Raw genomic sequence first — 16,123 nt, 5'->3', positions numbered from 1 at the left:
AAGTCAAAGAGTTCACCTGAGTGTTAATTGTTGACCTCCCCAGTCTCTCGCGCCCCACCAGTATTGCTATTGCGCCCCCTTCCGGGGGCGCGCCCCACACTTTGAGAACCACTGGTGTAGCCAAACAGCCTGGTTGATATAGCTGCACTGATAATCATGTGTCTGGTAAACTTAGGCCTAAGTTTGTGCATGCCAATCGATGGCATGTATAGTTATTCTTCTAACTGATTTGAATTGAGCTGAATGTGGACTCCCTTCAACATCAGGGGGGGGTTGGCGTGAACAGGCCATGGATGATAGTATGAGATGGATGTGAATGAGTATGAGAGGTTTCTGCCTGTGTCTGTGAAAAAGCTGTTGCCCAACCCCAGGGGAGCAGAGCCCTGCACAGAAAGGGCGGAAATCGAGGCAGGAAACAGTCCTCCTAACACACACACACACACACACACACACACATACACACCGCTCACACACCGCAAGAGAACCCCCACACACTCGAAAGAATACACTTTCAGACCTTCGTAGTCGAACACCCGTTGCGCTAGTGCAAGCAGGGTTATTTTGCAGACACAGAGCCCAACCGACACATGATGATGTAGCCTTGCTTGAACATATCGACTCCCAGATCTAATCCTTATCGTGGGGTTTTTATTTCTATAAGCTCAGTGAGCTCTCCTAGTCTTGCAGTGGGCGGGGGAACCTGGGTTCATTAACCAGGAGTAGAACTGCTCGCTGCTTGCTCTCTCGCTCCTCTCCTCCTCTCCTCCTCTCCTCCTCCTCCTCCTCCTCCTCTCCTCCTCTCCTCCTCTCCTCCTCCTCCTCCTCCTCCTCTTTGGAGTCCTGGTGACACTCTGCTGTCCTTGTCCCAGATCTGCTGTGGTGACACATTACTCAGCCTCAGTGTCCCAGTCTGAAAAGAAAGTTGGATATCTGGATCTTCTCTGCTACAGTACAGCGTCACTGGGGCGGCTGTGTCTCAGGAGGTAGAGCCGGCGTCTAATCATCACAAGGTTGGCAGATCGGCGGTTCGAGCCCCGGCTGGCCACATGTCGAGGTGTCCTTGGGCAAGACACTGAACCCCTTGCATGGTAGCTTGGCCGCCATTGGTGTGTGAATGTGTGTGTGAATGGCTGAATGAGAGGCCGTTGTAAAGCGCTTTGGATAAAGGTGCTATATAAGTGCAGTCCACTCCAAGGAGGCCACACCCCCCGGATGGGACAATGGTAGAAATCTCTCATATGTCACCAATTTTGTTTTTCAATACAGGTCCATCTCTGTTACTATCAGAATCCATACAAAGGTTGTGCTGAAGGATTTTGTTGAGTGGCATCAGATGTTGCGTTTGGTGTAAATCTTGGATCACCTGGGAGCTTTTTAAAAGTAGTTCTCGATAATCGGACACAGCCAGAACGCATGAGACACCGTGGGTGTCTGCTAGGCAAAATGGACACATAGGCAATTCAAGGCGATTCAAGTCCCTTTTCAAAACAGCCTTCTATTTGTATAATGGAATCTGTGTAGAGTCTATTGAATCCGATTAAAATGTTTTGCATTGTGTAATGTTCTGTGAATGTTGGTGAATATTTGTCTAATTTGATCTTGGTCTGTGTCAAAATCATTGGTCTATTTTGTCTAGGGAGGATAGTGTGTCACTGACTTCTGATAGTTTTTGGGATAATATTTATATTTCTCAAATATGTATTGTCTATTAGAAATTGGCTCAGCTCTGAAACAGAGCGTAAATGACCTTTTAGTAGTTTCTTTATTTGAAAATATGATCCTTTGTTGTACAGTTGTATATTATATGTTAGCTACTGTCGGTGGACAGAGTTGGCTAGCTCTCTCCTAACTAAGTCCAGGTATTTTCATTCGCTGGCAGTAAAAAGTTCAACACAGCAACTTTTGGGCATTTTAATAGGAACAAAATGGTAGGTTATCACATGTTGAAAAACAGACAGTTTCAGTTCAAGCCTTATGTCCCTCTGGGAATGTTGGGCGGGGGGGGGTTATGATTGTGACAAGAACTGCCTGAATGTACCGACCGTATGTGTTGTGTGTTTCTAATTGAGTTAACCCCTTTATCTCTCTTGGGGGGTGCCAGGCGAGGGCTCAACCCACCCCACAGAGTGAAGTCCATCTCCATGACAACCTTCACGCTACAGGAAATCGAATTCCTACAGAAACATGGAAATGAGGTAGGCATAGCCACACTCCCACCTCTCTAGATGGACCTGCCTGGGCTCTGTTCACCCTTTTCACACATACCTTCTTGTCAGTCCAAGGAGTGCTGAATCCTTGCCTTGACACATTCTTATCCAAATAACTGTGTTCTAAACTATCCTATATGCCTATGCTATCAGTACTGTTCTAAACTATCCTATATGCCTATGCTATCAGTACTGTTCTAAACTATCCTATATGCCTATGCTATCAGTACTGTTCTAAACTATCCTATATGCCTATGCTATCAGTACTGTTCTAAACTATCCTATATGCCGATGCTATCAGTACTGTTCTAAACTATCCTATATGCCCATGCTATCAGTACTGTTCTAAACTATCCTATATGCCCATGCACAGCCTCACCTTGTCCCTTTCTTTAGCATTCCTAGGTTTTCTTAATCCTTTAAAGGATTCATGTGTTTCGTGTGCAACAACAACAATAATAACCAATCATAATTATGCATGAACGTTTTATCAATCATAAACACATATAGGCTAATAACCCAGTATATAAATAGGTTAATACGGTGAAAGAAAAGGTGAATGAAGTAAATATAAAAGTTATTATAGGCTTTAAAATGTGAGACATTTAAAAATATATATTACATGTGGGGGTCCCTGTTCTGTTTGTCTCTCGTCCAAGGGGTCCTTGGGTTGAAAAAGGTTGAAGACCCCTGCTTTAAAGGATTCATGTGTTTGCTGAGAATGGTGTGGTGCAGCAGACACAGTGTAGCCATGAGGCAGAGATGAGCTAACCGTTCCAGCTCTCATGCCTTTCACATGGGAATGTTATTTATGTAGTTCTCTCTGGCACACACACACACGCACATATATACACACACACACACACACACACACACACACACACACACACACACACACACACACTTGAATCTGCCAAGTTGTATTTTGAATGTCAGTTAATGTGCAACTAGAAATCTATGTGGTACAAATCCAAGGGGTTTGTTGATGCTGTTTGGTTTGTGTGTGTCAGAGGGCACTGCAGTTCTACTGCATCTCTGCTGCATGTCTGCTGCATTTCTACTGTATGTTTGCTGTATTACATACACCGCTTACCAGCAATAACTTGGAGTATACTAGAGTGTTAATCTTTGATGATACTGCACTTTTTGTTGGGTGTATTCACGTCGGCCATGAAGGCATTAGTGGTTGAAGAGACAGTTCAGTGTCTGTGTTTCCCATATGTCTTTTTAGCACTGAGGTGTAGCTGCTCCCAATCTCAGAAGTCCAAAGAAACCCTGGAATGTTCCAGAAAGTGCCACATTCTAATGCTCTCCTGGCCTCTAGGTGTTGAAGTCTTTCGTGTTTTGTTTTTTTCACTTTAAAGTTAATAATAATAATAAAAATAATTCATTGTGTTTATATGGCACTTTTCCGGGGCTCAAAGACGCTGACGCTAATATGGGAAAAACTGAAAACACAGAAACAACAAGCAACAGATAACATGAGCACATAGAACACAGAGTTAACGAACAGGCACAGGGAACAATTAACACAGCAATGTCCAGGGGGGGGAGGGGGTGGCAGGGTTAGGGGAGATGGTTAGGGGTAGGGAAGTTGAATGACATCATCAAATTGACCTGTCTCTTATTCCTTTGTCCCGTCCCCCCGTCCCCTGTCTCTTATAGGTGTGCAAACAGATATGGCTGGGACTGTACGACGATAGAACCGCCTCTATACCCGACTTTAAAGAACCACAGAAAGTGAAAGAGTTCCTTCAAGAGAAATACGAGAAGAAGAGATGGTAAGTGACTGCACTCAGGTGACTGGAATAAGAATTATCCATGCTTGTCCAGTAATAGCTTCTGTAATGTTCTCTCCCTCCCTCTCTTTTCCTGAGAATACTTTAACAGCTCACTGCAGTCCAACCCTCAAGCGAGACACTTTGCATCACTACAACACTCACATGTAGACTACGGATGCAAATTAGCTCACAGCTAAATCCGGCATATTTACTGTCACCATACTTTGTATAAGTGACTGTTCATTATGTGCACTATCCTGACTAAATAAAGATCTCTCTCTCTCTGTCTCTCTCTCTCTCTCTCTCTCTGTCTCTCTCTCTCTGTCTCTCTCTCTCTGTCTCTCTCTGTCTCTCTCTGTCTCTCTCTCTGTGTCTCTCTCTCTCTCTCTCTCTCTCTCTCTCTGTCTCTCTGTCTCTCTTTCTCTCTCTCTCTCTCTCTCTCTCTCTCTGTCTCTCTCTCTCTCTCTCTCTCTCTCTGTCTCTCTGTCTCTCTCTCTCTCTGTCTCTAAGTAAAATTATCGGCTCACCTCAAACTCCCCTGTCTGAAATCTACAACCGGTCACTAATCAGGAAAGCCACACAAATCACACAGGACCCCAATTGAAATAAGCCAGTGGCTTTCTTGGGTTTTTATCCTTTTAGATTGACCTTGTATGTAATATGTACTTTCATGTACCTACTTCTGCAAACCTTCTAATAAAGTTTTCAATCAATCAATCAAAACCCCTCTCACCCCCTCCACCAATCATTTCAGCCACTTCCATCAGGCCGCCGTTATAGAACTCCACTGGCCCGGAAAAACACATTTTAAAATAGGAAGCACACTGTTTTTCTTTTAAACCATTTTAGCATTTTAGATTTTTAAATGACTAGACTTTTTAAATAGGCACTACATTTTATAAACACTGTTATATCTGTCTGTTTTTATTGTATGTATGTGACCTATGTGTGTTTTGAATGTGGATACCGTATTCATGAACTGCACAAAGCCTGTCAAAGGAGAATTTCTGTCACTCTGTGACAGACAATAAAGCAATCTCTCTCTCTCTCTCTCTCTCTCTCTCTCTCTCTCTCTCTCTCTCTCTCTCTCTCTCTCTCTCTCTCTCTCTCTCTGTTCAGGTTTGTTCCTCCAGAGCAGGCCAGGGTGGTAGCCTCCGTCCATGCCTCCATCTCTGGGTCGTCAGCCAGCAGCACCAGCAGTACCCCGAGGTCCGGCCCCTCAGGACCCTGCTGGGGGACTCTGCCCCCCCCCTGCACCTCAACAGAGCCTCGCCCAGTCAGGTAGGACCCCGCCCCCTGCACCTCAACAGAGCCCCCACCACCCTGCACCTCAACAGAGCCCACCCCCCCACCCCCCTGCACCTCAACAGAGCCCCACCCCCCTGCACCTCAACAGAGCCCACCCCCCTGCACCTCAACAGAGCCCACCCCCCCCACCCCCCTGCACCTGAACAGAGCCCACCCCCCTGCACCTCAACAGAGCCCACCCCCCCCACCCCCCTGCACCTCAACAGAGCCCACCCCCCTGCACCTCAACAGAGCCCACCCCCCTGCACCTCAACTGAGCCACAATATAGCGCTTTTCTAGACACTCAAAGACGCTTTACAAACTGAAAAGTAGTAAAAATAAAAATAAACCAAAAATAAATAAAATAAAGTATAGGGGCCTAATTAAGGTAGTGCTGGGGACACATGGGAAAGGGAGAGGGGGAGAGGGTTAACTGGTGAAGGCCAGCTTGAAGAGGTGGGTTTTGAGGGCCTGTTTAAATGTTGGCAGGGTGTTGGCAGGGTGTTGGCAGGGTGTTGGCTGGGTGTTGGCAGGGTGTAACACTGTTCTCTCTCTCTCTCAGTCTCCGGTGATGGGGCGTACCCAGGCCCTCCAGATGAGCCAGCAGTTTCAGGAGAAGAAGTTTGACCTCCTCAGCGACCTGGGCGGGGACATCTTCGCTGCCCCGCCCTCTCAGACTGCTGCAGGCTCTGCACCCAACTTTGCAAACTTTGCACATTTCAACAGCCACCCAGGTAAGGACTAGCGCACAGCGCCACTGGTCCCTGAAATGGACCATGGTCAGGACCACCCACCCAACTCTTAAATATGAGAACAGTTTCATCTTCCTTTATGGAAATCAGTGATGATCGTAAAGCGTTGCCACACACGCACACACGCATTATCATGTATGTTATTGTCATTACCATCATCATCATCATCATCATCATCATCATCATGTATATTATTGTCATTACCATCATCATCATCATCATCATCATGTATATTATTGTCATTACCATCATCATGTATATTATTGTCATTACCATCATCATGTATATTATTGTCGTTAGCTCCTTCAGTCCATATCTCTGTGTGTTCAGTACGATCTCTCATTCCTTTTGTTGTGTGTGATCATGACTCATCTCACCCATTGTTTCCTTTTTGGTTTATGTGTTTGACCCTCCTGACCCCTGACCTCCAGCTGCTCAAAACACAAACGCTCCAAACTCAGACTTTGCAAACTTTGACGCGTTTGAGAGCTCAGGTCCACCTTTCCCCTGCTCCGCGCCCCAGACTCCCTTCCAGCCATCTCACACAGGTAGATCATCCTCTGTTCACCTGTGTTGCGTGTCTCTCTCTCCCTCTCTCTGTCTCTCTCTCCCTCTCTCTGTCTCTTTCTCTCTCTCTCTCTGTCTCTCTCTCCCTCTCTCTGTCTCTCTCTGTCTCTCTCTCCCTCTCTCTGTCTCTCGCCACACTCGCACACTTCTCACTCACAGCCATTATTATGTGCACTTTTGTTTTCATGCATTATTTGTCCACGTTGGTCTATGATCTATATTTAATTGGCTGGCACACACACACACACACACACACACACAAACACACACACACACACACACACACACACAAACACACACACAAAACACACACACTTTATCACTTAAGAACCGGGGGCCTGAATTACTGATATTATTATTAAATATTGTTGTCACCTACAAGCACATTATTATCACGCTATACATGGGTGGAATCATAATCGTGGAAACATAAGTATTGGAAATCATTTGAGTCTGAGATCAGATGAATCTCTCCATATGGATGAGTAGGGTTAGTTACTTGTAGCCCGCTCAATGAAAAGGGATGAGAAGCTCTGCCAGGCTGCCTTCAGGGCAGGAGAAACGGCGAGAGAGAGAGAGAGAGAGGATCTATTGTTTCTCTCTCTCCCCGTGTTTCTGTTGCCTACTGTGTCATCGACTGTGTTTACATGCACACCATATTCCTGTATTAAGCGGCATATTGCTCAATATTCCGATTGGGCAAGAGTCATGTAAACACGTACCAAATTGGATTAAGATTAATATTCATTTTAAGACCCCTGGCATAGGGGATATTCAGATTAAGACCCCTGGCATAGGCCTGTTTGAATCGGAATATTGTGACATGTAAACACCTTAATCGGCATATGACCCTTTTTCAGGAATATTCAGTTACATCTGCGCAGACAGACAGACAGACAGATAGACAAGGCTCCTCATCCTACCCTGAGACAGACAGACAGTTCATATTGCAGATAGCCAAGTCACTTCATTCATATGCGCTCACATTGATCCATAGTTCATAGGGATTCTGTGCAGGAGGTGAAGCTGTTCCTGATGAACGATGGTACTGTACTGTCCTCTGAAGATGCTGCAGGTGTCCTAGTGTTGTGTAGTAGTTTCAGCCACGCCCCAGATTCTGAGCCACTGCAGCTACCTGCGTTTCCTTGACACACATTCCCCATAGGTGTTGTGGTGCTGCAGCACATGGACACACACACTGCAGCCCTCTCACGGTTCTCTCTGTCAGCTCTCTTCTCACATGCAGGTAACACTTCGGGGGAACTAGCTAATGCCAATTTAGTTTCCCCAAATCCTGTAGCACTGCCTGTGGATCCTTCGGGTCCTCACAGGATCAGATAGGGGCTCAGGAGGTAGAGGCTGTGTCTCAGGAGGTGGAGGCTGTGTCTCAGGAGGTAGAGGCTGTGTCTCAGGAGGTAGAGGCTGTGTCTCAGGAGGTAGAGGCTGTGTCTCAGGAGGTAGAGGCTGTGTCTCAGGAGGTAGAGGCTGTGTCTCAGGAGGTAGAGGCTGTGTCTCAGGAGGTAGAGGCTGTGTCTCAGGAGGTGGAGGCTGTGTCTCAGGAGGTAGAGGCTGTGGCGCAGGAGGTAGAGGCTGTGTCTCAGGAGGTAGAGGCTGTGTCTCAGGAGGTAGAGACTGTGTCTCAGGAGGTAGAGGCTGTGTCTCAGGAGGTAGAGGCTGTGTCTCAGGAGGTGGAGGCTGTGTCTCAGGAGGTGGAGGCTGTGTCTCAGGAGGCAGAGGCTGTGTCTCAGGAGGTAGAGGCTGTGTCTCAGGAGGTAGAGGCTGTGTCTCAGGAGGTAGAGGCTGTGTCTCAGGAGGTAGAGGCTGTGTCTCAGGAGGTAGAGGCTGTGGCGCAGGAGGTAGAGGCTGTGTCTCAGGAGGTAGAGGCTGTGTCTCAGGAGGTAGAGGCTGTGTCTCAGGAGGTAGAGGCTGTGTCTCAGGAGGTAGAGGCTGTGTCTCAGGAGGTAGAGGCTGTGTCTCAGGAGGTAGAGGCTGTGTCTCAGGAGGTGGAGGCTGTGTCTCAGGAGGTAGAGGCTGTGGCGCAGGAGGTAGAGGCTGTGTCTCAGGAGGTAGATGCTGTGTCTCAGGAGGTAGAGGTTGTGTCTCAGGAGGTAGAGGCTGTGTCTCAGGAGGTAGAGGCTGTGTCTCAGGAGGTAGAGGCTGTGTCTCAGGAGGTACAGGCTGTGTCTCAGGAGGTAGAGGCTGTGTCTCAGGAGGTAGAGGCTGTGTCTCAGGAGGTACAGGCTGTGTCTCAGGAGGTAGAGGCTGTGTCTCAGGAGGTAGAGGCTGTGTCTTAGGAGGTAGAGCCGGCGTCTAATGATGGCAAGGTTGGCAGATCGGCGGTTCGAGCCCCGGCTGGCCACATGTCGAAGTGTCCTCGGGCAAGACACAACCCCAAATTGCTCCCAGTGAGCGGGCCGGCGACTTGCATGGTAGCTTGCCGCCATTTGTGTGTGAATGTGTGTGTGAATGGGTGAATGAGAGGCCGTTGTAAAGCGCTTTGGAATAAGGCGCGATATAAGTCAGTCCGTTTAGGACCAGCCATAGAGGCTGCAGACAGCTAGCGTCCCTGCTAGCGTCCCTGTTAGCGTCCCTGCCCATAGACACGCAGCTCTGACTGACCTGGATGCCATCTTTAGCTCTGCCCAAACGGAGCAAGGTAACCTCCCTGCCAGCCTCTGTGTAGCAGAACTAAAGGTGGGATAAACATGCTGGAGGTTGGGCTGGTGCGCATGAGTGGCTAAGATGAAGTAGCACCTCCTCTCTGCACCACCAGCAGTTATTCATGTTTAGAATCAGAGGTTGAGGTCTGTTTCTTACAGCATATCCCCAAGAAGGGTTCTATGGTGGTTGGTGTCTTGTTTACAGAGTGGTTCTAAGTCAGTTATGGGGGGGGGGGGGTTTATAAAAGAAAAAAAATACTGACTGTGCAACCATTTCATATCCTCTCAGAATAGTGAACACACCCTTCAGAAAGAAAATGACACTGATAGCCGTGAAGTAGCTTCCGTATGGTGAACTGCAAGAGAAATGGAGACTGGGGTCTGAATACATTTCTGTACTTTTTAAGGCACGGCAACTTTATTTGTATGGCACATTTCATACAACAGGGGCAATTCAAAGTGCTTTACATACATTATTTAAAAATACAGCAACAGGAGCATAGTAAGAAAATAAAAATGACAATGAATAAAAGCAAATAAGAAGTAAATAGATAAAACATTTAATAAGACAATAGTTAATGGAAAAAATACATTGATAGAAGTGTTTGTGTTTAATCATAACTCTTGCAAAACATGAAGGTTTTTAGGTTAGATTTAACTATTTTAAGGGTTTGGGCCTGTTCGATTTCTTCAGGGAGTTTGTTCCAGGAGCATGCGGCAGTGTGACTGAAAGCTGCTGCGCCGTGTTTTGTTTTCGCTCTTGGAAATGTTTAGCTTAAAAGCAAAGAAGGGACTTCTGCGTTTGTCCCTGAACAACAGACTCACCTGTGGTATGATGTCCAGGCCCAGACCTCTGCTGTCCACCACCACTAACGTGAGGATCGTCTGAAGGACCAAAGCACCGAAGTTGTTAGATCCAAAGATCAGTGCGCATCTCTCCATCGACAGGTCAGCAGCGATTTGGAACCTATGGTAAAGACAGAAGCTGGCGAACGGTGACCTTTTTAAGAAGTTGGCATTTTGTTTTCCTGGTATGTCTTGGAGAAAAACTCACATGGCTATGGTAATAAGCAGCATGTAGAAGCACTTGAAGACGATGTAACCGGCGTAGCACACCCAGATGCTGCTGGTGAAGGTCATGAGGAAGAGTGCGGCGGCCCCCAGCCCAGAGAAGGACCCCAGAGCCACCTCCCCCCACTGGGCCCAGTCCACCTGCGTGAAGCCTATGCCGTAGGCCGTCACCGCACCTTTAGGGAACACTTACGTTTATCTGAACTGATCAACTCTTTATGATTCTTTATCTCGTGTTATTTTGGATAAATAACAACGTTCTGTAATGTATTTTCCTCAGTATATTTTCACAAACTTGTTTTATGGTTTGATAGTTTTTTGTTATTGTGTGGTTTTCCCCAGTAAACAAAGAGTCCCAAAAGACGTCCTCCAGGGAAGCCGGAATGTGGGTCCAGATGACATCTTTCGACGACGTCCAGATGACGTCTTTTTAGGACGTCCAGGTGACATCTTTCTAGGACGTCCAGATTACGTCTTTCTAGGACGTCCAGAAAAGAAAGACGTCATCTGAGCCCACATTCCGGCTTCCCTGAGGACGTCTTTTGGACTCTTTGTTTACTGGGTTTGTTTGAAGTCTAAAGATGTCTACGGGAGCTATACTCACCAAACAGATTGGACACAGCCTCCACCCCTCCGTTGTAGACTGTGAAGTTGTGGGAGGGCTCCACGTGTTCCCACAGCACCTGGACGTAGTTGACTGTCTGGTTGTACCCGCAGGTGGCCAGCGCCCACCACACCGACCAGTACACCAGCTGCTTGGTGGAATAGCACTGGAGGAAGTCTCGCCACAGCTGGAGGAGAGCCCGACAGCAGCCTCCTGTCCTTACTGGCCCCCCAGGACCACCAATCACGTCCCCTCCTCCTGCCCTTCCTGGCCCCCCAGGACCCTCAATAACGTCCCCTCCTCCTGCCCTTACTGGCCCCCCAGGACCCTCAATCACGTCCCCTCCTCCTGGCAACGCTAGCTGCTCATGCGGGTCCGTTTTAGTGTTTCTCTCGATACTTCCAGTCGTACGCTTCCCCTCTCTATCGTCACCCGGACCGCGGTGGAAGAACATGCTCCTCTGCGGCATAGGCAGGAAGCAGGAAGTCACCAGAGCGATGGAGGTCAACACCAGGGTCAGGACCAGGATGTTGTGGTAGGACATGAGGCTGAAGCTGACCAGCAGCTGTCCCGACACGGAGCCCACGGTGTAGCCCAGCAGCTGCACGCTGCGGCAGTAAGACGTGGCCTTAATAATAATAATAATAATAATAATACATTAGACTTATAGCGCTTTTCTAGACACTCAAAGACGCTTTACAAACTGAAAACTAAATCTAAGTGTCTTTGTAGGACAATCTACTCTGTATACTGCAATTACACCTAGATTTCGGGTGGAGAAGCCGCGAACAAGCAACGCCAGCGTCCTCTCTCAACCGGCATTTTTCGGTAATTACCTTGCGGTAGTGTTCCACGTCCACCACGCTGTAGACGTAGGAGAAGTAGGCCACCTCGCTGGCTGTCACCACGCCGTAGAAGAACTGCATGGCCTGCATGGCTGCCACACCCTGGACCCACAGCAACATGGCTGTCGTCACTGTGAGGTTGGTACACTGGAACACCACTACCGGCTTGTAGCGGAGCCAATCGGTGAGCAGAAACACAGGGACCAGCACGGCCAGGTAAGAGTAAGTCCACACAGGGAAGATTTAATTGGTCACCTGGAGTTCAAAGGTCACTTAAGTCAAAAGACTGGAACCCAGAGTGGGTTTCTCATATTTTTAATACATCATAAGCTTGTAAAACCTTGTCTGTCTTTAACCTTTAACCTTTAACCTCACACACTTGATTGAGAGATCAAATGGATAAGGATTGCATAAAGTGGCATATTTAAACACGGTCTGAAACTGCTCTTAAAAGAGAGACTGCGCTGAAGTTGTTACTGTACCTGTTCAGTGTCTTTGAGCCCCGGAAAAGTGTTATATAAATACAATGAATTGTTGTTATTATTATTATTACCTGTTCCACTGTCAGGTTCTTGTCTGGCCCCGTCAGGTATGTGAACAGGAAGGGTTCCAGAGGTTTCACAGTACTGAAGAACCCGTAGGTGCAGAGCACACCTGTGGGATAGCCCCATCCTGCCTTCCATCGCTTCACAGTTTCCATCTCCACGTGTCACACAAGGCTACTGGTTTACCTGATCAGGTTTGGTCCTCCATGCACTATCATTAGTCCTGCCTCTACCTAGTCATTGTATGGGAGTCGTCTTAAGTTGTGTTTATGTAATCGGTTAGCTCAGTCAGTCAGCGACCTGCTCAAAGTGCACCACTGATGGCCCACATTCCTGCTCAGACTGAGATATGCGGTGAATACAACGTGAGGCAGAGGGAGGCGTACCCATTTAATCTTTAACATGCGGCATGCTATGCTATCAGTCATAAATCAGTCATAAATATCAAATGGATTTCAACAGTAGTTGGACAGAACAATGCCTAAGAAAGCCTGCGTGTGGAAAAAAACGTTATCTTTATAATAATAGGCCTAATAATAATAATAATAATAATAATAATAACAACTTTTTATTTGTATAGCACGTTTCCTGCAAACGTTGCAGCTCAAAGTGCTCCAATCATTATATAATCATAATTTAATTATTTAGTCATTTAAAGGCAATATTAAAAAGATGGGTTTTTAGTCTTGACTTGAACATATGTGCTGAGGTTGCATCCCTAATGTAAACTGGCAGTGAAGACACAATCTGGGTGCATAAAATGAGAATGCAGCCTCACCAAACCTCTTCTTTTGTACATGTGGTACACAGAGAAAACCAGCGTCAGAAGACCTGAGAGCTCTACTGGGCTGATATGCTAGCAAAAGACCTGAGAGCTCTATTGGGCTGATATGCTAGCAAAATATTTAAAAATATTTATCATGAATTAACAGTACAAGTACATGTCCTAAAGCGTACCTTCATGACGTTTTTTTTTAGAGTTAATATTGGGAGAGCTCTGTTGAACATTACGCCTCCTCCATTAATTGGCTCCCACAATAACCTCTCCCTAATCGCAGACGTAATTGAGCACAATTTGATTACGGGAAACTGTAACCGTACAAATCCATTGACACCTCTCCATACTCACACCAATCACATTAAGAAAGTAACGCTATCTCTTAAATGACCCCCAAAGTATATCACCTTAATTAAAGCAATAACTATTCTAACTTGGACCAAAGCCAGCAAGATCCATGGAATTATTTAAACTTTAAATGTTTAATAAGCCAATCTAAACACAGTGTGGTAGAAATTAATTCTCAGGAGACTAGGGAGTCAGATGGATACAGGTTTTTATTTATCATAACAAAAGCAACCCAGATTTGGTTCTAAATTGATACATTGATACATCAGAATTATATACAGTTTCATAGGAGGTATTGGTTGTCATAGGGCCTCAGATGACTGACTGGTTGTTGTCATGGTGATGAGTACATTTCCATGTGAGGCCCACACCTCCACCATTTATTGATCCAGTCTGATTTCAACGACGTGGTACAATTTAGTGATGAGATCATCTTTTCCCCAGGTCATGATGACATGTCCCAAAGGTCATGTCACTCGCTCAATAACAATTTGATACACATTGAATCATTTACATAAGGCTTCATTCATATGAGACACAAGTAAAGTATTATTGTTCATGAGTATGTGGCGGGGTGGTATACTAGCTGGGTTTCCCACACATGTCCTGTCACATTTAAATGAACTCCCACAGAGGCAGTGGTAGAAAAAGTATAAATATAATGTTTATTTTTAAATAACCATAGAATGCAGATAAAATACCACCACAATATAACACTGGACATTCAACCAGGAAAATAATAAACGCTATCAAACTATCTTGTGATCACACATAATATAACACATAACACACCAAACACTTTAGGCTATTATGGGTAAACTGTTGTCAAAAATCAAACCGTGGACGTTTACAGCTACCGAGTAGGGTAGCAAGCAGCGACTTGTACCCTAAGACTGAACTCCGAGGATTGTTATCCACATTGCCACCAGAAGGACTGAGTCCGTGTGTGCAACGCGCCAACCCAACCCATCTTCCTTCGTCGCTACCGCATTTGCTTCACCTCCACCTGGAACCGTGAGTAGGCTAATTGGGATTTACCGTATCAGTGATACCAATTGGGACTTATTTTTCTTACATATAGTGCACCAACAAATCCAAGCGTTGGTAAACCTAAAATGTTCAACCTAGAACTCTGGACTTGAACTTTCTATATTATTTTTCATTGAGTGTTTAAGTAAGGTTTGTGTTTGTTTCAACCTGATTTGTTATTTTTGTTTTGTACACACAAACACATACACATACACATACCACAAACCCAAACACATACTATAGCACACAATATATATGAAAATAAAAGGAACACATTTGCTATTCCTTCTAAATTGCTGTCCTTTGTATTTTGTTTGTATATGGGTTTATATGCTTACTTGGTTTATGGGGACACACAATTACATACACTTATCTGATTTGTTTGTAAACAAGAAGAGTTAGTCAGTTCACCATCAACAGCTAAGAGTCATAATCCTGTTACATCTTAATTAATTGAAATAGTAGGCTACCTCAGGAGAGGGTTAAACAATCATGAAAATCTGAATGATTTTCTATAAGAATCGCCCTTCATCTACAGAAAGAGGGGGTAACCTACATTCCATCCTGTACCTATTTACTATCATCGTCATGTTCTTATATCACATGTTTTATCATGTTACACTATTTGCGCTTCTGCACAGTAAATCTTGCAGTGTTAAAGTAACACTTAAAGAGTTAAATTTAACACTATTCCGGAGTGTATATGGTCCTACTCCAAATTGGATTTAAACTGACTCTTTCCCTAGTGTTAAAGTTTTAGAGTTAAATTAACTCTAAATAGAGTAAAAAAGTAACACTGGTGTACACTGTTTTGTGTTGTTTAAACTTAACACTACAGGTTAATTAGCTCTGTGGAGTGTTAATATCACTCCCAGTAGTGTTGATAATTCACTCTTCTGTGATAACAAATCAACTCTGATTGAGTTAAATTCCTATGCTCATTAACACTGCATTGAGTTATTAAACGTTAACACTGGAGGGTCAGTTGACTCAGATAAGTGTTGATTTTACACACTGCTGTGTTGATAATTTACTCTTACAGTGAAAAACCAACTCTGATAGAGTAGAATTTTAACATCAGTTAACACTGCATGGTGTCAAAGAAACTTGCCAGTATTTGTTAAATAAAATCTGTGTGGTGTTATTTTTACACTTAATTTAAAGTCTAATTACAAATATTCCATGAAGTGAGTAAAAATTACAACTTAACACAAATTAATGCATTCAACAACTTTATTTTCAGCTCCCAACCATGTGAGCGCAAAATATCAAAAGATGGAGAATATACCATCATATACAAATTCACATCAAATGCACTGTGGGGGACATGGAGCATTCTAGCCTGCAGGTAGAGCTAAGCTTTAGTGGAGTGGGGATGATGGGATAAAAAGATGGAGAATATACCATCATATACAAAAACGATCGCTCGTTCCTCTGCCTGCTCTCCGGATTCCTCTGTCTCATTCCCTGCCAAGAGGGACAAACACACACAGGTGAAATAGTCATGTGGCAACGTAGAGCCGAAAGGGCGAAACACCGGGCGCTAAGAAATGTGTTCACACTGGATGTAGCTGTGTGTTTGGTACTTTTTCTGGTTTTAGGAAACATTCAAACACACTGAGAATTTTGACCAACAGGTTGACAATGA

At 45.2% G+C, this 16,123-nt stretch overlaps 1 protein-coding gene and 1 pseudogene across 2 annotated transcripts; one reads left to right on the top strand and one right to left on the bottom strand.

Annotated features, from left to right (window-relative positions):
• Positions 1-306: 306 nt before the first annotated feature.
• On the top strand, positions 307-9,298 carry LOC308172513 (arf-GAP domain and FG repeat-containing protein 1-like; the record flags this gene model as incomplete). The annotated part of the gene is given in 9 exon segments (XM_080547411.1): positions 307-329; positions 2,102-2,195; positions 3,873-3,988; positions 5,108-5,187; positions 5,190-5,269; positions 5,839-6,010; positions 6,460-6,576; positions 7,613-7,640; positions 9,181-9,298. Coding segments are annotated over 9 exon segments (828 nt in total).
• A 34-nt stretch (positions 9,299-9,332) lies between these two features.
• On the bottom strand, positions 9,333-12,475 carry LOC308172512 (thiamine transporter 1-like; annotated as a pseudogene). The gene is made up of 8 exons: positions 12,329-12,475; positions 11,767-12,030; positions 11,363-11,558; positions 10,931-11,197; positions 10,310-10,502; positions 10,081-10,222; positions 9,515-9,611; positions 9,333-9,356 (listed from the first exon to the last, which is right to left on the bottom strand). The product of its transcript is annotated as a thiamine transporter 1-like (transcript).
• Between the last annotated feature and the right edge of the window lie 3,648 nt (positions 12,476-16,123).

Source organism: Nansenia antarctica, assembly GCF_963989245.1.
Source record: "Nansenia antarctica genome assembly, chromosome: 17".
NCBI classification, from domain to species: domain Eukaryota; kingdom Metazoa; phylum Chordata; class Actinopteri; order Argentiniformes; family Microstomatidae; genus Nansenia; species Nansenia antarctica.
The sequence above is the reverse complement of the archived record's forward strand: the minus strand, read 5'-3'. Positions and strand labels throughout refer to the sequence as shown.